This window comes from Salpingoeca rosetta, assembly GCF_000188695.1.
Source record: "Salpingoeca rosetta unplaced genomic scaffold supercont1.8, whole genome shotgun sequence".
Taxonomy (NCBI): Eukaryota; class Choanoflagellata; order Craspedida; family Salpingoecidae; genus Salpingoeca; species Salpingoeca rosetta.
This window is the reverse complement of record NW_004754926.1, coordinates 395,557-416,409: the sequence shown is the minus strand read 5'-3', so window position 1 is coordinate 416,409 and position 20,853 is coordinate 395,557. Positions and strand designations below refer to the sequence as shown.

Here is a 20,853-nt window from a genome sequence, read left to right as displayed (position 1 = left end):
CTACACACACACACACACACACACACACACACACACACACACACACACACACACACACACACACACACACATCGTGCGGACTTGTGTCAGCAGGTGCCAAGTCCGTCTTGCAGCGGTGGCGCGGGTCCATGGATGCATCAGCAGAGGCAACAGCAACACCGACAGCCAAGACCGCAGCAGCAACGGCAACGGCAGACAGCAAGCCGCAGCCTGCGTCGACACCAACAAGCACTGCCACAGCAACAGACCAGCGTAGTTCCACACCAGCAACACCATCATCATCATCATCATCATCATCATCATCATCAACGTCAGCGGCATCGACGACTGTGTCGAACGAGACACCGCGCATCAAGTCTGTTGCCGACCGGCTGAAGATGTTTAGCCAGCAGGTGCAGGCAAAAGATGCACAGACGCCCCCGGCAGCGGCGAGGGAAGCCAAGGCGGTGGCGCACGTGAGGGCGACAACAGCGGTCCCAGAGACAAAACCAGCCACCACAGCAACAACGACACCATCAGTCGCTGCAACAACAGCAACAACAGCAACAACAGCACAGCCAGCTACAACCACTACCACACCACCAACAGCAACAGCAGCAACAACAGCAACAACAGCACAGCCAGCTGCAACCACTACCGCACCACCAACAACAACAGCGGCAACAGCAGCAACAGCAGCAGCGTCGTCGCCGAGTGCGGGTCGTAAGGGCGGGATCTTTGCAAAGGCGGCGCTGTTTGAGGCGAAGACGGATGCACCATCATCAACGACGACATCGGCATCGTCGTCGTTAGCAGCACCGGCATGGGCGGCGCTTCGCAGGGCGAGTAGTGGCAGCGACGCAACGGAGGCAGATAAGCAACAGAGGGAGCAGAAGAAGAAGAAGAATGGGGAGGAGGAGGAGGAGGAGGAGAAGCAGCAGCAGCAACAGCAACAACAACAACGACAGGAGGAGCAGAAGCGTGTGGAGGACGTGAGTACTTCCAGGCCGGCAGAAGCAGCGACACCGACGTCAATTGATACCACCGCGGCCGCCACCACCACCACTGCGGCGAAGACTGAGACGGGCGCAGAGGCAGAAGAAATTCGCGGGTTTGAGAGTCCAGAGCGCACGGCGCGCACGTTTGAATTTGACGGCACAACGAAGCAACAGCAGGAGGAGCGAGAGGTGAAGATGGGGCAAGTGAGGACGCAAACAGCGGAGACAGAGCCAGTGAAGGAGCCAGTGAAGGAGACAGTGAAGGAGACAGTGAAGGTTGAGACTGGTATCCAGAAGGAAACGAAAGAGGAAGTGGCTCCGAGTCGGCCGACACCAATTCCGCTGGCAACAGATCGCCCCCACGCACACTACCACATGCAACAAAGAAGCGATGAGGAGGAGAAGAAGGACAAGGAGCAGCCGCCACAGCAGCAGCAGCAGCAACAGCAACCAGAGGAAGAGGAGGAAGAGGACGAGGAGGACTACAGCAAGTACGACCTGTCGATGCTGCCCAAGGCTGAGCGCGTGAAGATCCGAGCGAAAATCCGCGCTCAAAAGCGGCGACGCGAACAGCGTGCCAAGCAGCAGCAGCAGCAGCAGCAGCAGCAGCAGCAGCAGCAACAGCAGGCCAACGGTGGTGGTGCGGTGGTCGGGGACGGCACAGCCACACCATCAGCAACGGCAGCGTCGTCAGCTCCATCTGCAACGGGCGCGAATGGCAGTGCACCGCCGCCATCGACAGCGCCGCCAACTGCCAAGATGTCGCTTGGGGGCGCGGTCGAATCATCCTCCTCGGACACGTTGGCGCCACTGCCGTCATCATCATCGTCATCGTCGTCAGCAACAGCAACAGCAACAGCATCGTCCAACGGAGGTGTTGGCGCCGATGCTGACGCTAACGCTGGCGGGGACCGACGCGCGCGGCTGAGCTGGCAGGACGAGTTGCGGCAGAACCAGCTCAAGCAGCTGAGCGAGCGCAGGGCGCAGGAGGAGGCGGCGGCGGCGCGGCGAAGGAAGCAGGAGGACGCAAAGTCCGCCCGCCGCGCTCGGAAGGAGGAAAAACTTCTGGAGCTCCGTCGGGAGATGGAGCAGGTGCTTGCGAAGCCTGCCCGCGGCATCCTCAAGCCCCCAAACAGCGCAAAGGTGATGATGGTGCTGCCGACATGGTGTTGCTTGGTGTGTGCTGTGTTGTGCTGTTTTGTGCTGTTTGCTGTGCTGTTTGCTGTGCTGTGTTGTGTGCGTGTGTGTTTTGTTGTTGTTGTGGCTCCTCAACTGCAGCTCTTTTTGATGTTGACAACACCAAACAAAACACACTTCTTGTATGTGCGTGTGCGCAGAACACGCGTCGCATCAGCTGGTCTGATGCTCAGGGCGAGGGCCTGACCAAGATGAAGGAGATCCCAGCCGACTCTTACGACAGGTGCACACACACACACACACACACACACACACACACACACACACACACACACACACACACACACACACACACACACACACAAGTAGCGGTCCACAATGCCAACTTTGCGCGCGTGCGTGTGCGTGCGCGTGTGTGAGTGCGTGCTTGTGCGCGCGCGTGTTTGTGTAGCATGTTTTGGTAGTTGTTCAGTTGTTGCTCACGCGTTGAGGCCTTTGCGTGTGACAGCTACGAGAGCTCAGATGAAGAGGACGAAGTCGAGCATGCGTCGCTCTCGCTCCCTGTACACTATCAGGTGCAGTCTCGGCACGTACAGGTACGCTGGTTGCCCTAGGCTAACTGTAACGTTGCCGCCACAACTTTACACAACCACAACATGCATTCAGCTCATCCAAACACACACATACACACAATACACACACATACACACACATACACACAATACACACACATACACACACATGCACAACACACACACACACACACACACACACACACACACACACACACACACACACACACACACACACACACACACACACACACACACACACACACGCACAATACACGCACACATACACGACGGGACACAGCGAGCGCCGGCCGCGCCCGTCATGAACATTCGCCCGGCAGAGGATGATCCCCGCGCGTCGTTCTCGAGCATGGACGACAACGTCGCCACCCTCCTCTGGTAGCATCCACACGTCATCTCGTTTCGTAAACACACACACGCACTGACGCGTGTGTAGTTTTGCGTTGCTTGTGTCGTGTCGTGTTGTGTGTGTGTGTGTACGCTTGTGCTCTCTCTCTCTCTCTGTGTGGATGTGTGTGTACGCTTGTGCCTCTGCAACCCCCCCCCATGTTACGTCGTGGCTTCGTGGGTGTTGTCTTGTGGAAGGGTTGTGCACTCTTCACTTGTCTTTCCTTTCTTTCGTCACGGCACATCTCTGTGCGCGCGCGCGTGTGTGTGCTTGCTTGAAATTACGTGTTGTGTTTTGTTTGCGTTCACAGTGTAGGCTTTCCCATTCATTCGTTGGTGCCAGTACAACCAACCAGCACAACCGCAACCGTGCATGCAACGCACGCAAGCAGCGCACAGTGAGAAGGGGATAGGGGAAGTTGAATGCAGCGTGCTCGGAGAGGAGGGGGGAGGGGGACTGGAGACGGTGATACGAAACAAACAGATCAGCAACAGCACAAAGCGGCTGTGGCGATGGCAAACGAAAGGCGATCAGAGGAGGGTGAGGCAGCGTGACATCACATCACATGATGGCGCGTGATACACTTCGCTCAGTCACGCCACACCACACCGCTGCCCAGTCGCGGCGCGGCTGCTCAGTTGCTGTGCTTGGAGAAGTACTCCTTCTTCTCCTCGACGTCGGGCTTGATGGTGTCACCGCCAGGGGTCCAGCCGGCAGGGCACACCTCGCCGTGCTTGTCCGTGAACTGGAAGGCCTCCACCAGGCGCAGCGTCTCGTCAACAGAGCGGCCGACGGGGCGGTCGTTGACGGTGATGTGGCGCAGGATGCCGTTACCATCGATGATGAACAGCCCGCGGAGGTCAAAGCCGTCAGAGTCGACATACACGCCGTAGTCTTTGCTGATCTGGTGCGTCAGGTCAGCAAGCATTGGGATCTTCATGGGCGCGAGCCCGCCTGGCGGTGGCCATGTGTGTGTATGAACGTGTGGTTGTACATGTGGGTGAGCGTGCGTGCATGTGCGTGCATGTGTGGTTGTGTGTGCATGTGCGTGCATGTGTACGAGTTGTGTGCGTGTGTACGAGTTGTGTGCGTGTGTACGAGTTGTGTGCGTGTGAGTGTGAGATCACATGATGGGTGGTGTTTGCGGTTCCTCGAACAAGTTGCTCATCGTTGACAGTTGTGCTGCGAGGGAGAAAACAGGGATTGCGTGCATACCCTCTGAGCGCGGGGTGTTGGCCCAGGCGTGGTGGGAGAAGTGGCTGTCTGTGGAGGCGACAATCACTTCACAGCCAAGCTTCTGGAACTCCTCTGCACGATCGTTGAATGCCAGAATCTCCGTTGGGCACACAAACTGCACGATTGACAAGAGAATGTGGGCGTGCCGTGTCATTCGTGTGAGTGAGTGAGTGAGAGAGAGATAGAGAGATAGAGAGAGAGTGTGTGTGTGTGTGTGTGTGAGTGAGTGAGTGAGTGAGTGAGTGAGTGAGTGAGTGAGTGAGTGAGCGAGTGAGTGAGTGAGTGTGTGTGTGTGAGTGAGTGAGTGAGTGAGTGAGTGAGTGAGTGAGTGAGTGAGTGAGTGAGTGAGTGAGTGAGTGAGTGAGTGAGTGAGTGAGTGAGTGAGTGAATGAGTGTGAGAGAGTGAGTGTGCGAGAGTACACATGGCGTTTGAACGTTGGCATCGAAGCGGGTTGGCTGATGGAACCACAGCACAACAATCGGGCGCGAGTCGCACATACCGTCCAGTCAAGGGGATAGAAGACGAGGACAACGTACTGTGAATACAATCAAGCAGATCAAATCAAAGAGACGCGTGAGCACAACGACAGAACCCGGCAGTGTTGGCACGTGTGTTTACCCAGAAGATGAACAGAACGCGTCACAAAACAAACAAACAAACAAACACACACACACACACACACACACACACAACAAACAAACAAACGCACAAACAAACGCACACACACGCGCGCACGCACACGCACGCACACACGCACACGTACGCACACACACACACACACACCAACGCAAACATGTGCATCATAACGCACACCAAAGCATCCCCCAAACACTTACAACCAACACACCTTGCCCTTGTAGTCGGTGAGGGAGATGTCCTTGAACTCAGTGCCGTTGACAAGGGCGGGGCCCGTGAAGACAGGGGCGGGCTTGGTGACCATGGGCGTGTGCACTGCAGAGGCTGCGTGCAGCTTGGCTGCCTGCACCGCAAGCGGAGCAGCTGCCTGCTGCTTGAGCGTTGTGGCTGCCATGGGGCGGGCAACGCCGCGCACACCACGCTGTGCAGCCCGAAGTGCCATTCGCAGAGCCATCTTTGTTGTTGTTGTTGTTGTTGTTGTTGCTCTTCTCCTTGAAAGGTGCGACGTCGTCGACAGTGGTCAAGCGCTGTTTGGGTTGCGGCTGCCCGTGACAATACGAATGTGTGCGGAAAAAAACAGAGGAGGAGCAACAAGGTGAGTTGCGTGTGCGCGTTTCTGTCTTGAACCGAAATGCGAGAGAGGATACAGTCATGCCAGCAGTCATCGGAGGTAAAAGTGCTCGCTCTTCGTGGATGACGCAGGGAAGCACATCCACATACATCCACCACCACCCACGACGACAACGCACAGCAACAACGCACACTGTGACAGCACTCGTCATCATTCTTCTTCCTCGCTTTCTTTTCTTCCTTCTCTTTTTGCGGCCGCAACAAACCTTGGATAATTGGTCAAAACAACTAACAATTTTCTACAAACAAATCCCCCCCCCCCCAAAAGCAAGCGCCGCCATCAACAAAACCAACAAACCCTTGCCCACCACCAACAGAAGCACAAGCAACACGAGAGGTGTCACAATCACATCACCGCCTTCCCAAGCAGCAGGTGCGCTTTGATAAGGAACGAGCAACATCCGCTTGCACACGAGCGCGTGCTGCGTGGGAGTTGGTGTTGTGCATCCCATGGTCGAAACGAATAGGGGGCACGCACCCATCGCTTGAGTCTCTTCTCGATTGTGCGTCTACCTTGTGGAAATCAGCAAAGGCTCGAGCGTCAGCCCACGGCACAAGCAGGACAGCAACATCTTTCGTCGCGTTTTGGGTGGGTTGTGTTGATGCGTGCGACCGGGTGTGTAGCAGCAGCACCTGCAGCTGCAGCAAGAGGTCCAAGAGAAAATTGTGACTTGTAACAGTTCTACAACATCCCTCTTGCTTCTTGATACCATCTGTCAAGCAAGCAAGCAACACAATCCATTCACACCATTGCTGAACAAAAGGATCGTCCGCCGCCACATGTTACTGTGCTTTCCCAGCTCCTGCTCATAGTTGGTGTCACATTGACACACACGTTTGTGTCATTTATTCCATTCTCAGGAAGCAAGCCATCCCCTTTGCCAGAGCGCCATTCCGCGCGTGACAACAACGCTCGTCTTCCATTGATTCTTGAGTGTTGATCCAGCAGCCATCCAAACATGTCAAGCCCCAAAGGTGAGAAGCACGGCTGATGGTGGTGGTGCTCATGAACAGAGTTGGCATGGATAGTGTGCGTGTGTGCGTGTGTCCGTGTACTTGTTTGTGGCAGAGGGACTGCGTGTACTTTGTTGTGCGCGCTTGATTGTGTGCGTGTGTGTGCGTGCGCGCTTGATAGTGTGTGTGTGTGTGTGTGTGTGCGTGCGCGCGCTTGATAGTGTGTGTGATTGTGTGCCTGACTGCGTGTTTGTGACTGTGTGTGTGACACCATATACACTGTGACTGTGGAGTGCTGTTTGTTCTCTCTCTCGTTCTCGTTCTCGTTCTCGCGCGCGCTCTCTCTCTCTCTCTCTTTTTCTTCGTCTCCATGCGCCTGTGGTCGTGCGGGAGCCTGCCTATTGCCCACCACTATTCAACATGCCCATGCTCACACACCGTCACCACCCATCTCGCCCCAACCCCGGGACCACTGCGCAGGGAACGACGACCGGAAGCGGCTCGGCTCTTTCTTCAAGCGCAACCTGTCCATCCGTTCCACCTCCTTCTCCATCCGGCGAAGCTCGGGTGGCAGCACTACCAACAGCGCCAGCACCAACAACAGCAGCATCATGACCAGCAGCAGCAGCTTGGGCGCGGGATCGCGGTCTGCCCCGCGCACACCTCGCACCAGCGGCGACAAGGGGCGACTGCAAGACGCAACTCAGCACCAGCATGCCGTTCGTCACCGCAGCGAAACGATGGCCGCGCCGGGTGTGCACGCGCCGCTGCACCGGTCGCCATCAGCGCCGGGCGGGCTGCGTGCGAGCGACATGCGCATGACGGAGGAACAGCGGCTGGAGGTGATGGAGCTGGTGAGGGAGGGTGTCATGACGGTCGCAGACGCACACGCACACGTCATGGAGCAGGAGCAACAGCTGTCCCAGCAAGAGCAGCAGCGACCAAGGCGGCGCCAGTCGCGCCAGTCTCGCAAGTCACGCCCTGCTCGCGCGTCATCGCCGCTGTCCACATCCACACCCTCTCGCGCCGTCTCCACGTACAGGTGTGCACTTGTTTGTTTATTTGTACGTGTGTGTGTGTGTGTGTGTGTGTGTGTGTGTGTGTGTGTGTGTGTGTGTGTGTGTGTGTGTGTGTGTGTGTGTGTGTGAGTGAGAGGAAGGGGCAAGTGAGTGCGCGCGCGCGTGTGTGTGCCCTGCGCGTGGTTTGTATTGGCGGTTGCGTCCCCGTGCTTGTGATGTGGTGTCACCTTGATCGCTCTGGTGCCAAGCCGCTCATCCCTGCGCGTGCTGCGTCTTGTCCAATGCGATAGCAATGGCGTGGATGAGGAGGCGTTTGCCATGCTTGCCACAGAGCTTGAGGTACAGTGCCCTGCCTGTGCCTGTGCGTTCGTGTGTGCTTTCGTGTGTGTTTGTGTGTGTGTGTGTGTTTGTGTGTGCGTGCGTGCGTGTGTGTGTGTGTGTGTCTGCGTGTGTGCGCGTGTAAGAACCTGCTTGCGCTGTCACCTCTGAGCACAAGATTCATCCTTGTCCATCCACCTTTGTGTTCATGTCAATTTCACTCACTGACATGCAAATCTAACCACCCACTCACCCACTCACCCACTCACCCACCCACACACACTCTCTCTCTTTCTCAATCGCTTTCCATGAAACATACTCACTCATCGCCACCTCCATCACGATCCCCCCTTGGCTCGCGCAGGCCAATGTGCACGAGAAGCGACGTCTGAGCATGAGCAAAGCGAGCAGCAACAGCAGCGTCAACGCACTGGCAACCCCATATCCAACCGCCACTGGCAACAGCTCACGCTGCTCCATTGCGTCGTCCCCAGCGCGGTCACCGCGCCAGTCGCTCGTGCCCCGCACCAACAGCAGCGAGGGCGGTGTCGGCAACGGACCAATAAACAGCGATGGTGTTGGTGGCGGTGACGGCGGCGGTGGCGACAGCAGCGGCGGTGTGGATGGCGATGCGAACGGGCGCATTGATGGCGCTGCCGACGACAGCAGCGGTGCTCACACCCCAGCGCCGACCAGCAGCAACAGCAGCGGCAATAGCGCCAGCAAGACCACGCCTGCGTCGCAAGTCGCCAGCGGGCGCAGCAGCATGGCGAGCGAGCCCGTCGTCATCTCGCAGGAGAAATTGGACGCCGCCATGGCGCACGTGCTGATGCGATTGCGCAAGAGCACCGACGTGCGCGTGAACCATCCGGAGCTGCTGGCCGTGATCACGCGCTTGCACGAGGGCAACCTGACGTTTGATGCCGCCATCCAGGCCGTCACAAACGTGGAGCATGAAGCCGTTGGTGTTGCGGAGAGCGAGGCAGCAGACCTCGACCCGCCCTTCCCTGCCCGCGTCGTCACGGCTTGGTCCGCCAGCATGTATGACAAAGACGTGCTGCACGTGCCCTTGAACGAGGTGGTGACGGTTGTGGAGCGGTGCGAGCCCTACTGGCGGTGCGAGTACAAGGGCAACACGGGCTTGGTGAAGTTTGTGTACCTGCAGCGCATCCCCTGGCAGGAGGTGTGCGACAAGCGCAAGTCGCGGGCGTGGCGGCGCTCCATTGCAGTGTTTGACGACCGTGTTGACCGGCCCGACAGCATGATCAGTAGCACCACGTATGGCAGCGAAGGTGACGCGTTTGGTGGCGATGCACATGGCGATGGCGATGGCGATGGCGATGGTGATGGTGGCGCCAAGGAGGCAGATGCGCGGCTTGCAGGGGTTGCCGAGGAGCAGGAGGAAGAGGAAGAGGAAGAGGAAGAGGAAGGCGAAGAACAAGAGGGAGAAGAGGAGAAAGGAGAGGGGAATGGCACGGCTGATGGTGACGATGAAGGGAGAGACGATGGTGTCCGTGACGGTGATGACGATGAGGGCGCGGACTGCGAGTACAACGAGACGGATAAGCAGGAGAAGGAGAAGGAGGCGGAAAGCGCAGACGCTGATGGCATGGCTGCGCGTGAGGATGACATGGCCGCAGACGGAGGCACAGAGGAACCCGCCGCCACTTGTGAAGGAGCGTTGACACAACAACAGCAACAACAGGAACCACAACAAGAATCCCAGCCGCACGACCAGCGTGAGAAGCAAGGCGTGGAGAACCAACAACAACAACAGCAGCAGCAGCAGCAGCAGCATCAAGAAGAGCCGCAGCGCAAGAGCCTGCTGCTGGAGACGCCTGAAGGGAGTGACGCCAGTGACGACGAGCATGACGGCGACGACGATGGCAGCAGTGCTTACGACGCGGAGGACATTGCGGCACAGGCAGCACTGGTTCGCCTCGCATTGCAGGAGGCGCGAGCAAAAGTGGTGGTCATGCACCCGCCCATGCTGCGTCAGCGGGCGGTGACGCTGGCAACGAGCGCCGTGCGTGCGCACACGCGGCCCATCAGCAGCAGCAGCGGCAGCAGCGGATATGCGGGCAGCACGACGGCGTGGAACCCGTTTGCCGAGATGAGCAGCGGTGCAGGCGACACAAAGGCGGAGGTAGAGCAGCAGCTGCTGAATGGCGATGGTGATGGTGATGGTGATGGTGATGGTGATGGTGATGGTGATGGTGATGGTGATGGCGATGGTGATGGTGATGGTGATGGTGATGGTGGCGACGAGGTGGTAAGGAATGTAGAAGAAAGAGAGGAAGCCGAGGAAGCACCAGAGCAAGTACCAGAGGAAGTACCAGAGGAAGTACCAGAGGAAGTACCAGAGGAAGTACCAGAGGACTGTGTGGATGCTGGCGATGGTGACGTCGCTGGTGCTGTTGGTGTTGATGATACTGATGTTGTTGCTGGTGATGATGGCACTCACGAGTCTGCGACTGACAACAACGTTGTTGATGGTGGCGAAGACGATGACGACGATGACGGGGATGTCGTTGATGTGACGGCACTGCCTGCAGCTCAGCAGCGCGTGGATGACGAACAGGCGTGCGACGATGTGTCTGATGGTCACAGCGATGCAAGAGACGCCACGACAGCGCATGATGCGGCCGATGGTGTCGGTGATGACGTGAACGTGGACGCCGCCCCTGTCATGGCGGAAAACCACGGACCTGTGTTGCAGCTCGCGAGCCAAGCCAATGGTGCTCTTGCCACTGTCGTCGACAATGGTGACGGTGATGGTCACAGTGATGGTGATGGTACGAGGGGCGTGCACGACGAGAAGGGGAACGGCGCCGCCATCAGCGCTACGGTTGCGGAACAGCTGACCATCAACCCCTTTGGTGACGATGGAAGTGGCGATGGTGGCGGTGATGGCAGCGACTGGGCAACGTTTTCGCCCCCGCCAACAATGGCCACAGCAACAGCACCAGCTGCACTGCCGTCCATCGCCGAGCATCCCGAGTCATAGCGTGGCCAGAAGACGACTGCATGGCTGGATGGGTGGATGGGTGGATGGCTGCGTGTTTGGTGGAGAGGGTTGAGGCCTTGCTGGCTCATGATCGTGTTCGTTGCCATATTCGTCGTGTTAGCACCGCGCATGTGGAAAGATTGAGAGGTCGAGTGATCAAGAGATGTTCACCGACGTAGGTTTAGTTCGTGCTTGTTGCTGTGTTATGCGTATTCCCTGCTTGACTTACGTGAAGCCCGTGATAGATCCGAGATTGTTGCGCTGTTGTTGCGTTTGGCGTGTATGTTTCCCGGTGTTGCTTCTTCTACTTTCATTCCGTGTTACATTACATTCAATGTGTGTGTGTGTGTGTTTAATGTGTGTTGAATGTGTGTTCACGCCAACACGCCAACACGCCATTCTCACTAGCCACAGAGCAGATGCTATTGCGCAGTGGCAGCGGTGGTGGCGTGGGTGGCGGTGTAGTTGTCTTTGGTGTCGGTGTCGCCGTGCTTGAATGGGCATTTCTCCGCCGGTCGGGGACAGCCATCTGCACCATAAAGTCCACAACGCATGCAAGCACACATGTGCAACAGGGCAACGGGGTTGAGGAAGGGAGCATTGTGTCTCTTTGTGTATGTATGTATGCATGTATGTATGTATGTATGTATGTATGTATGTATGTATGTATGTATGTATGTATGTATGTATGTATGTATGTATGTATGTGTGTATGTGTGTATGTATGTATGTGTGTGTATGTATGTGTGTGTGTATGTGTGTATGTGTGTATGTATGTATGTGTGTGTGTATGTATGTATGTATGTATGTATGTATGTATGTATGCATGTATGTATGTATGTATGTATGTATGTATGTATGTATGTATGTATGTATGTATGTATGTGTGCGTGTGCGCGTGTGTTATGTGCACCTGGGTGGTGTTCAAAGAACCAGCACATGCGGGTTTTGCAGACGCGCGGCGGTTTCTCATCCGGGGCCGTCCAATCTCGAATGCGCACCGTCCCACCCACCACTGATGCACGATGGTGCAAGTGGTGGTGGTGGTGGTGGTCGTCGTCGTCGTCGTCATGCATGATGAACGGATGTGAAAGCGTGAGGGATGAGTGAGTGAGTGAGTGAGCGTTGGCAAAGTAGGATCGCGGTACACAGGAGCAAGACACAAAGGGGAGGCAAGACGTAACACAGCTGCAAGGTATAGCATAACGGCTTGAGATGGCGCGTGGTTTTGGCAGCAGAGCTGAAGAACACACACCTATGAACACTTGGTGGTGGTTCTTGAGAAGGGTCTTAACACCGCCGCACTCGGACTTGAGACGCTTAAGGCGTTCACGCCCAAGCAATGACGCAACATCTTTCAGGTGCAGTTCGCCTGGCATTTTCAAACACAGAACAAAACGAAAACGATGAACTGCGATCAGCGACTGGTGGCACATGTGTGCGAGGGATGTGTTGTATGGCACGATCTCGTATGGCCGCACGCATGCGGTGTTACAGCACAGAAAAGCGTTCATGTACACATTGTGTGTGTGTGTGTGTGTGTGTGTGTGCAACTCACCACCACGCCGCCAGGTGCCGTCCAAGCACTCGCGACCGCCGGCACCATCATCACCACCACGGATGTCACCACCGTTGCCGCTGCCAATGAGACGCTGCACAACCAACAGCACACACTCGTGGAGGAACGGGCGCGGGAGCTTCGTGCAGTTGCGGGTCACTTGTTTTCTGTGGATGGCGGTGTGCAGAGGGAGAGCAGGTGTGTGTGTGTGTGTTTGGTGAGGCAAGTGGTGTTGACACCAACCTCGACCTGACGATTCCCGTGTGATGCAACACTCACGAACACAACACGAGCATGGCATGTGAAAGATGAACACACACACACACACACACACACACACACACACACACACACACACACACACACACACACACACGCACACACACACGCATGCACATACACCCATGTTGCATTACTTTGGTCGGGGAGTGAACTGCCTGTGGTCCATGAGAAGATCGACGGCAGCGTTGCGGTGCCGGTACTGTCGTGCATTTGGCAATTGGCAATTGGTACACGAGAGTCGTCAATATGATGGCCAAACCATCGAGTTGCATGGACGTGGGAGTGCGTGTGTGTATGTATATATGTATGTGCGTGTGTGTGTACTGATGCATGTGCTGGGCTTACGTGAGTGCTGTCATCGATATCAGCTGCGCGTGATCCAATCTGTGGAAAGCAATGGGCGAAGTGTGGCAGAGAGAAGAAAGAGGTGAGGTGGAGAGCGAGGGCGAGCAAGATCACATGTGTACATGCAGACAGTGCGGGTTTGAATTACGTTAACATACACACAGCACACACACACACACACACACACACACACACACACACACACACACACACACACACAACACGCACACATACACACTCACCAAGCAGACGCGCTTTGTTGATGGGATGCGAAGAACATCCGTTGTGACGTCAAAGCCGAGCGTCTCAACGAGACCGCGCACATACGCAAGATAGGAGTCATATTGACTGGCGGTGCCGGGCGCCGCGGTGTGCTTAATTGCGTTTAGCTCAAAAGGACAGCAGGGCAGCACCCACATGCGCTGGTGCGGCGACGCAAGCGTGGCCATGATGGGGAGCCAGGGCGTGAGCTCGTCGCTGTGATTGCCAATCAGCCATTCGCACTGCGGGAATGTGCAGCCCAGCCTGACGCAGGCAGTGAACGCGTGGTTTTTAGTGTGTGTGAGTGAGTGAGTGAGAGAGAGTGTGTGTGTTTGAGTGAGTGAGTGAGTGAGTGAGTGATTGATTGATTGATTGATTGAGTGAGTGAGTGAGTGCTTGCTCTCTCTGTCTCTGCTTATGAAAGTCTCTGTCTCTGTCTCTGTCTCTGTCTCTCTCTCTTTGTGTGTGTGTACGCACTGCGGGTTGACGGGAGCCTCGATGAGCTCTGGCTTTGGGCGATACCAGTCCCAGATGCGGCGGCGACGCAGGTCAATGCCAATCCCTGCATGGAGGGTGGGCGTGACGGGCGTGGGCCGTGTGATTTCAAGTGCTCCTCTCCAGCAAGCAGCGGCGAACATGCACGAGGGGCAGGGGAGGGAACACACACACACACACACACACACACACACACACACACACACACACACACACACACACACACACACACACACACACACACACCTTTGTATCCTTCCTGATTGAGGACATAGGTGAGGAGGCCGTTACCGCAGCCAAGGTCAGCAAACTTGAGCGGGAACAACGACGACGACGGCGACGATGAGGATGAGGATGGTGGTGAGGATGAGGATGAGGATGAGGATAAGGATGAGGATTGTGGTGATGGGGTGTGCTCGAAAAGCAAGCACAGATATGCGGCGATGCCCAGCTCCTCAAACACAAACTTCTGGGGGTCGGTGCTCTCGGGCCACTCCTGCAGTGTTTGTGCACGTGTGTGGACGTGTATGCGCATGAGATGGCCGATGAGCGAGCAGTCACCTGACGTAGACACACGTAACAAACACCACACACCTCCCACACACCTCCCACACACCTTTCACACACACACACACACACACACACACACACACACACACACACACACACACACACACACACACACACACACACACACACACACACACACACGTCCTGCCCTCCCCGGACCGTGGATCTCCACCTTGACGAGGGTTTCGGCGTACTTGGCCTTGAGGTCCTGGTACTTGTCTGCGTACTGGGTGAGGGTGAACGGCCGCGTGTCCTCAGATGCGCGCCACTTTGCGAGCGGGCCCTCGCCACTGGATATGCTCCACTCTACCACCTTTGGCAGCAGTCGGTCGCGCAGCCACCGCACTGTTGGCCAGGACGCCGCCATGTCGGCTGTATCCTCGCCCTTGCTGGTGGTGTCGCTAGCGTTGGTGCTGGAGTCGCTGGCGTCGGCGGTAGGCGTGGGTTGCGCAAACGGATCCACAGGCAGGCCCGTGTTGGGATCGACCCAGCACGACAGGGTCATGGTGGCGGCACCGGAACTGTCGGCTGTTTGATCGTCATCCCCACGCCACGACAGGCGATAGCACGGCCTGACACCAGCAGCCAGCGCATGCGCGTAGCGTGTGTGTGTGTGTGTGTGTGTGTGTGTGTGTGTGTGTGTGTGTGTGTGTGTGTGTGTGTGTGCGTGGCGGCAATACACTGATCCTGGATCCTAGGATTAAACTGGGCCCAAGTGGTGCGTAGATTTTGGGACGAACCCAGACTTTCAGAAGAGCTAAAGCTTACTTAGAGTACCTAATTACCAGAGCGAGAGTAAAGGGTACCACTATGGTGACACCGCGGTCGCCCTCCCTTCTCAGTTCGGGTCTTTCATCTAGTACGCTTGACCCACATGAGTCCGTTAGTTAACGCGGGCATATGTGTGTGTGTGTGTGTGTGTGTGTGTGTGTGTGTGTGTGCGTGCGGGGTCACGTAAGCATAGAAGCAGCAGAACGAAGTCAGGTACCGGGGGGGGGGAGGCAGGTGTACACAAGAGTAACAGCTCTGTTCGGCTTCCTTCCTCTCTCTCTCTCACACACACACACACACACACACACACACACACACAGAGCGAGAGAGACAGAGAGACAGATAGGTAGAGAGACAGAGACAGAGATAGATAGATAGATAGACACACACGCACACATACACAGACACATACACAGACACATACACAGACACACACAGAAACACACACACGCACAGACACAGGCATACACGCACAAACACAGACACAGACACATCCACATCCACAGACACATCCACATCCACATCCACATCCACATACACACACGCACCGGCTACTCACGTGTAGGAGGAAAAGGCGGTGATAGGGATAACGGTGATGGTGCAGCCGTCATCGGTGGTGACAACAGCGTCGAGGGCGTGGGGAAAGGCCTGGGGCATGCGCGAGATGAGACGACGCACGGTGATATGAACCAGCGGGCCGCTGGATGACGATGTTGCAGCTGCACTTGCCAGGATATCACGGGGAAGATGCGGCTCAACACCTGCGAGAGCACCATCAGCCCGATCAGCCGACGACGCCAGGTGAGCGCGCTTCGGTGCGTGCGCTGCGCCCTCGTCCGCCTCCTCCTCACTGCCACGGTGGTGGCCGGCATCTTCACTGCCATCATCCGCGCCAGTGATGCGAGCGCTGCGCCAGTGGTTGAGCAGCGTGTGCAGTGCATCCGCCACACTCAGCCCGGCATGGCTAGCTGTGCGCTCGCATGCGATCAGCCTTCGGTTCACCACGTGCAGCTGCTCCGTGAACACGCCGCAGGCACGCGCAAAGCCTTCCTTCGGGCCACACGACAGTGAGGTCACAGGTTGCCACATTGTCTCGCTCGCTTGTGTGTTCTCGTGGTTGGATGGGGTGCACGTGTTTGGCTTGGTTGTGTGATAACTGTTTTACATGTTCTCTGAGTCGACACAATCACGACATCGTGCATGCAAGCAACGTCACCTCCACTCCAGTCGCCCTCTGAAAGGTTTCTGCGCTCGCTCTCTTCTCTTGTCACACACACACTCACATACGCTCTCTCTCACACACACACACACACTCTCTCTCTCTCACATGCACACGTGTCGGATGCCCTCCTTGTGTTGGCCTCATCTCCTCGCTGCTCTAGTTTGCATCTCCATCATCGTCGTCGCCCGCGAACTTGTCCTGCAGCCGCGCGCGCGTGTACACATGTGGCGGGAGGAGTGTGAGAAGGAGGAGGCAGAGGGATAGAGAGGAACGCAAAGGGACGGGAGAGACAGATGGACAGAGAGAGACGCAGAGACGCAAGCGACAGAGAGGCAGACAGAAAACGAACACACACACACACACACACACAGACACACACACACCGCAGGGGGAGGGACTGACCTCGTGCAGGAGCTGCATGACCTGGTCGACGAAATCGTCCGAGTGCTCCTTATACTGCACAGCGCTCTCAATTGCCTCGTTGAACACCTGAACACACAGGAGCACAAGCGCGGTGAGGTGGGGCAGGGAAGACGATGCAGATGTGTGTATTGGTGTTGACACGCGGCACTCGCATTCCGCCTCGCCACACACACAGTACACAGACACACACACAGACACACAGACACAGACACACACACAGACACAGACACACACACACACACACCTTGACGACGTTGGTGCCGTCTGAAGCTGAGACAAAGTGGAAGGGGAGGCCGTGCTTCTTTGGGAATCCAAACGACTTTTGTGTCACGGAGTAGTCAATGTCAATCTTGTTGGCAACGCAGATGACAGGGATCTTCGGGCGGTACTTGCGCAGCTCCTGCACACACGCACATGTAAGCGAGGCGTTCACACTCGGCACACACACACACACACATGCACACACACACACATGCACACAAGCAGATCCACACACATGAAGGGCTGCAGACGCACCTTGTACCACGTTTGCAGGTTTTTGTATGTGACTTTTCGAGTGATATCAAACACCTGACATGGAAGCACGCAGGTATGACGACGTGTACGATGTGTGAGTGCTGCATGTGGTGGCAAGGCAAGCAAGCACGCGGTAAGGGTGCAACAACGATCAGGGGAGCGAGGCAGGAGGTAGGGTGGTGGCATGCAGCTACGCACCAGGATGCACGAGTGTGCTTCGTGATAGTATGACGGGTGCATGCTACTGAAGCGTTCCTGTCCAGCTGTGTCCCAAAAGTCTGTTCGATTCCACACATACACGCAGGTGAGTGGTGATGCGTGCCCATGTGTTGTGTGTGCGCAAGTGTGTGTGTGTGTTGCATGTCTGTGTGTGTGTGTGTGTGTTGCGAGTGTGTTGCATGTCTGTTTGTGTTGTATTTCTGTTGCAAGTGCAGTGCATCTGTGCGTACATGTGTGTGCACGACCAACCAAAGAGGTCACGGGAAGTTGACACTGGAAGGAAGCACAAGCATATGTGCATGCGCAACTGTATGCCAAGTGCAGATTGTGTACAACTTACCAACGACAACCTCCTTGTCTCCGACTGTCGCCGTGTGCTTGAACAAGGTGAGGGCATATGTGGAGAGCTGGTGGGGTTTGTAGTCGTCCATGAGAAACCGCTCAACCAGCCTAGGGGTTGGGCGATACAATGGGTTGATGGCATGTCAGCTGAGTGACGAGCGCGTTGTGGACAAGTACACGCAACAAGGATCACGGCACGTACACGAGCACGAAAGGAAGGATCACGGTATGCACACGCGCACGTCCAGACACACACACACACACACACACACACACACACACACACACACACGCACGCACGCACGCACACACACACACACGCGCACACACACACACGTGCACACGCACACACACACATGCGCACACGCACACACACACACACACACACACACACACACACACGCACACGCACACAGGAGACGCACTTTGATTTGCCGACGGCGCTGTCTCCAAGGCAGATGACCTTGACTGTGTTTTCGCCCGTCCCGCTGGTTTCAGCCAGCTTTGCCACGTCGTCAGCCATGGTTGACCGCTGTATCCTTGTGTGTTGTTGTTTGTGTGGACCCTGGGTTCCTTTGGGGCGTGATAACAAGGGATGGAGATGGAGATGAGCTGGTTGGGAGAAAACAAGCGTGCAACATCACGAGTTTCACGTTGCACGGTGTCAGTGTGTGTGTGCATATGTGTGTGTGTGCATGTGCGTGTGAGTGGTTGACTATCTCTTTCTCTCTCTGTCTCTGCCTCTGTCTCTGTCTCTGTCTCTGTCTCTCTCTGTCTCTGTCTCTGTCTCTGTCTCTCTCGTTCTTTTTTTCTCTCTCCTCCCCTGACAAACAAACTCACAGCACATGCACACACACGGAAGCACACACGAGCACAAACCAAGCACCATCATCGTCGGCATCGTCGTCGTTGTTCACATCATCATCATCAACGTCATCCCGCCCCACGCACAACGCACGCCTCGCTCACCTTCTCAACCAACCACAGCACAGCAGTCACACAAGTTTGCTTGCTTGCTTCTTGCTTGTGCTTTTTCAACTCCTCGTCTCGCGTTCGTCCGTTTCGTTCAACCCGATTCTCAAAACTGAGTTCAGTCAAAATACAATTGTGTTAGAATGAGAGTTGCGGCCTGGTTCTATGACGTCGGGCGAGTCATGTGCCCGAATCCTCCAGCAGCATCGATTTCCTGATGAAGATATTCATGAATCAGGGCATGCGGGACCTTCGCAACATCTCCCCGACAAAAAAAAAAAGTGGAGGAGACTGCTCCAGCAAATTGCTAAACCCACGTTGTCCTCTCTCTCGCTTCTTGTGTTTGCCCCCCTCCCCACAACACCACGCGCACACGCGCACGCTGTCAGTGCCGCTGCGCCTTTTCTCTTCCTCGTGTGGCGTTGCTGCCTTTGTCTCCTCCCCTTCCTTCCTTCCTCTCCTGTTGTGTGTGCTTGCTTGCTCCACGCAACACCGCACCCGCCTTTCCTCCCCCCCCCTGACTCTCCTCCACACCCAACATCAGCTCCACACAAACGCATTGTTTTGGTTTGCTTCGTCCCCCCCCTTAACACACACACTCTCTCTTCGTTGCTTGCCCCGCAGCGACAGCAACGCATAGCAGCCTAAACTACAGCCACGCAGCAGCAGCAATCGAAGCAGCCGCACGCACCACCGCTTGTTGTTCTTTCGTCTCTGCTTGAGAGATATCTCCCTCTTGCTGACTTGGCGCAAGTGCCAACGCACCTTTTCGCATTCAACAGCCACCACACACACACACACACATCCGCACGATGATGGATCACAACGTCAGCGACACTTGCGTGGCCTCCGCAGCAGCCTGCGACGCCGGCATGGCCGCCGATCAAACTTTGCTGGGAGGCATGATGATGGGCATGACCGCGTCCGGCGTGTGGAACACCGCCTTGAGCGCCACCTACTACACTGTCGTGGCCTTCCTCGCCTACATTGTGCTCGCCCTCATCTACATTGCACCGCGGCCCAACCTCTGGATCAAGGCCTTCCAAGTTCGCAACACAAAGTGCGCTCATGTGCTGTGCTGTGGTGTGCTGTGGTGATTATGATGTTCGCGCGAGTGTGTGTGTGTATGTGTGTGTGTGTGTGTGACAATTTGTCCCTTACTGCAGCTGCTTGCGTGTCTTTTCACTTTTGATCTCCGAACCTCACGTTGATTCTTGATTTGTCCCCTCCCGCACATGCATTGCACATGCCTTTATGTGCCGTCCAGACTCAACCAACGCTTGCCGTTTATGATGTGGATCCCACCTGTCGGTGATCTCATCGAGCAATCAAGGGTGAGCGAGCGTGTGTGTGTGAGCTTGTGTGTGTGCGTGTGTGTGCGTCTGTTGCGTGTGGGTGTGTGTGTATATATGTATATCAGATCGTTCTTGTGGGGTGATTCGCCCCAGTAACAGCGTTTGCACATCATGTGCGCGCGCATGCATTCACAAACCACTGATTCCGCTTGTCGCCACCATCCTTGCGCTGACACACGTCATTGATCCCACCACCACCACCGCAGGATTACCTCGGCTTCTACGCGCGACGCGCAGCCATGGGCGACAAGTTTGGCGGCTTTATCAACTGGACCATGCGTCACCTCCTCGTCTGCGTCCACGATCCGGAAACAGCCCGCAAGGTGTGTGTACGTGTGCGCGCGTTTGTGCGTGCGTGTGTGTGCGTGGGTGTGTGTGCGCGTGCGTGCGTGTGTGTATGTTGTAGGGGCGGATAAGCATACGCGTGCGTACCTACCGTGCCGACTTTGCTGTTCGTGGCGCCAATTTACCCGTGTGCTCAGTCTTCTCACGCATGTGCCACTGCATCACACCACTCCCAAACGCCAGTTCCTCGCCATGGACGACCTGACCTTCTCGCGCGACTTCTCCATCTTCTGGGTGGTTAACCAAATGGCCGGCAAGGTGAGCGCTGTGTCACGCGTGTC

At 56.2% G+C, this 20,853-nt stretch overlaps 6 protein-coding genes across 6 annotated transcripts in view; 3 read left to right on the top strand and 3 right to left on the bottom strand.

Moving 5' to 3' along the window:
* Positions 1-3,455, top strand: part of PTSG_12039 (uncharacterized protein) — a 5,025-nt gene extending 1,570 nt beyond the window's left edge. Inside the window, exons 3-6 of the mRNA XM_004995226.1 lie at positions 94-2,120; positions 2,315-2,397; positions 2,623-2,710; positions 2,988-3,455. Coding sequence (XP_004995283.1) covers positions 94-2,120; positions 2,315-2,397; positions 2,623-2,710; positions 2,988-3,089 — 2,300 coding nt within the window. The 3' untranslated portion in view covers positions 3,090-3,455. The remainder of the gene's footprint in view (positions 1-93; positions 2,121-2,314; positions 2,398-2,622; positions 2,711-2,987) is intronic.
* Positions 3,368-5,804, bottom strand: PTSG_03550 (natural killer cell enhancement factor). Its single transcript, XM_004995225.1, has 4 exons — positions 5,180-5,804; positions 4,832-4,867; positions 4,311-4,446; positions 3,368-4,049 (listed from the first exon to the last, which is right to left on the bottom strand). The coding sequence occupies exons 1-4, from the start codon at positions 5,420-5,422 to the stop codon at positions 3,730-3,732; spliced, it is 735 nt and encodes a 244-aa protein (XP_004995282.1). The 5' UTR covers positions 5,423-5,804; the 3' UTR covers positions 3,368-3,729.
* Positions 5,805-6,557: 753 nt separating this feature from the next.
* Positions 6,558-11,314, top strand: PTSG_03549 (uncharacterized protein; the record flags this gene model as incomplete). Its single annotated transcript, XM_004995224.1, has 4 exons — positions 6,558-6,573; positions 7,033-7,594; positions 7,862-7,910; positions 8,254-11,314. 4 exons carry the CDS (start codon positions 6,558-6,560, stop codon positions 10,894-10,896), a joined length of 3,270 nt encoding a protein of 1,089 aa, XP_004995281.1. The 3' UTR covers positions 10,897-11,314.
* On the bottom strand, positions 11,185-16,323 carry PTSG_03548 (uncharacterized protein). The gene is made up of 11 exons (XM_004995223.1): positions 15,738-16,323; positions 14,580-14,979; positions 14,084-14,333; positions 13,820-13,904; positions 13,324-13,606; positions 13,082-13,120; positions 12,871-12,935; positions 12,455-12,621; positions 12,152-12,268; positions 11,810-11,911; positions 11,185-11,425 (listed from the first exon to the last, which is right to left on the bottom strand). Exons 1-11 carry the CDS (start codon positions 16,265-16,267, stop codon positions 11,319-11,321), a joined length of 2,145 nt encoding a protein of 714 aa, XP_004995280.1. The 5' UTR covers positions 16,268-16,323; the 3' UTR covers positions 11,185-11,318.
* On the bottom strand, positions 16,324-19,010 carry PTSG_03547 (Rabl2a protein). The gene is made up of 8 exons (XM_004995222.1): positions 18,870-19,010; positions 18,326-18,473; positions 17,899-18,008; positions 17,538-17,617; positions 17,340-17,393; positions 17,068-17,223; positions 16,803-16,889; positions 16,324-16,598 (listed from the first exon to the last, which is right to left on the bottom strand). The coding sequence occupies exons 2-8, from the start codon at positions 18,421-18,423 to the stop codon at positions 16,557-16,559; spliced, it is 627 nt and encodes a 208-aa protein (XP_004995279.1). The 5' UTR covers positions 18,424-18,473; positions 18,870-19,010; the 3' UTR covers positions 16,324-16,556.
* Positions 19,011-19,115: 105 nt separating this feature from the next.
* Positions 19,116-20,853, top strand: part of PTSG_03546 (uncharacterized protein) — a 4,301-nt gene continuing 2,563 nt past the window's right edge. The window contains exons 1-4 of the mRNA XM_004995221.1: positions 19,116-19,932; positions 20,140-20,206; positions 20,434-20,550; positions 20,756-20,830. Of these exons, the coding sequence (XP_004995278.1) occupies positions 19,685-19,932; positions 20,140-20,206; positions 20,434-20,550; positions 20,756-20,830 (507 nt within the window). The 5' untranslated portion in view covers positions 19,116-19,684. The remainder of the gene's footprint in view (positions 19,933-20,139; positions 20,207-20,433; positions 20,551-20,755; positions 20,831-20,853) is intronic.

What these genes read in the sequence shown, in the direction of transcription:
- PTSG_03548 (XM_004995223.1), bottom strand. Translation starts at nt 16,267, where the DNA reads ATGTGGCAACCTGTGACCTCACTGTCGTGTGGCCCGAAGGAAGGCTTT. An exon ending in CAACAAAGCGCGTCTGCTTG is followed by an intron (nt 13,121 to 13,323) that starts GTGAGTGTGTAT and finishes TGCTTTCCACAG; the next exon opens with ATTGGATCACGCGCAGCTGA. An exon ending in CGGCACCTGGCGGCGTGGTG is followed by an intron (nt 12,269 to 12,454) that starts GTGAGTTGCACA and finishes TGAAAATGCCAG; the next exon opens with GCGAACTGCACCTGAAAGAT.
- PTSG_03547 (XM_004995222.1), bottom strand. Translation starts at nt 18,423, where the DNA reads ATGGCTGACGACGTGGCAAAGCTGGCTGAAACCAGCGGGACGGGCGAA. An exon ending in AGACAAGGAGGTTGTCGTTG is followed by an intron (nt 17,618 to 17,898) that starts GTAAGTTGTACA and finishes GGAATCGAACAG; the next exon opens with ACTTTTGGGACACAGCTGGA. An exon ending in ACCTGCAAACGTGGTACAAG is followed by an intron (nt 17,224 to 17,339) that starts GTGCGTCTGCAG and finishes GCGTGTGTGCAG; the next exon opens with GAGCTGCGCAAGTACCGCCC.
- PTSG_03550 (XM_004995225.1), bottom strand. Translation starts at nt 5,422, where the DNA reads ATGGCTCTGCGAATGGCACTTCGGGCTGCACAGCGTGGTGTGCGCGGC. An exon ending in TCACCGACTACAAGGGCAAG is followed by an intron (nt 4,868 to 5,179) that starts GTGTGTTGGTTG and finishes TTGTATTCACAG; the next exon opens with TACGTTGTCCTCGTCTTCTA. An exon ending in CAACACCCCGCGCTCAGAGG is followed by an intron (nt 4,050 to 4,310) that starts GTATGCACGCAA and finishes GGCCACCGCCAG; the next exon opens with GCGGGCTCGCGCCCATGAAG.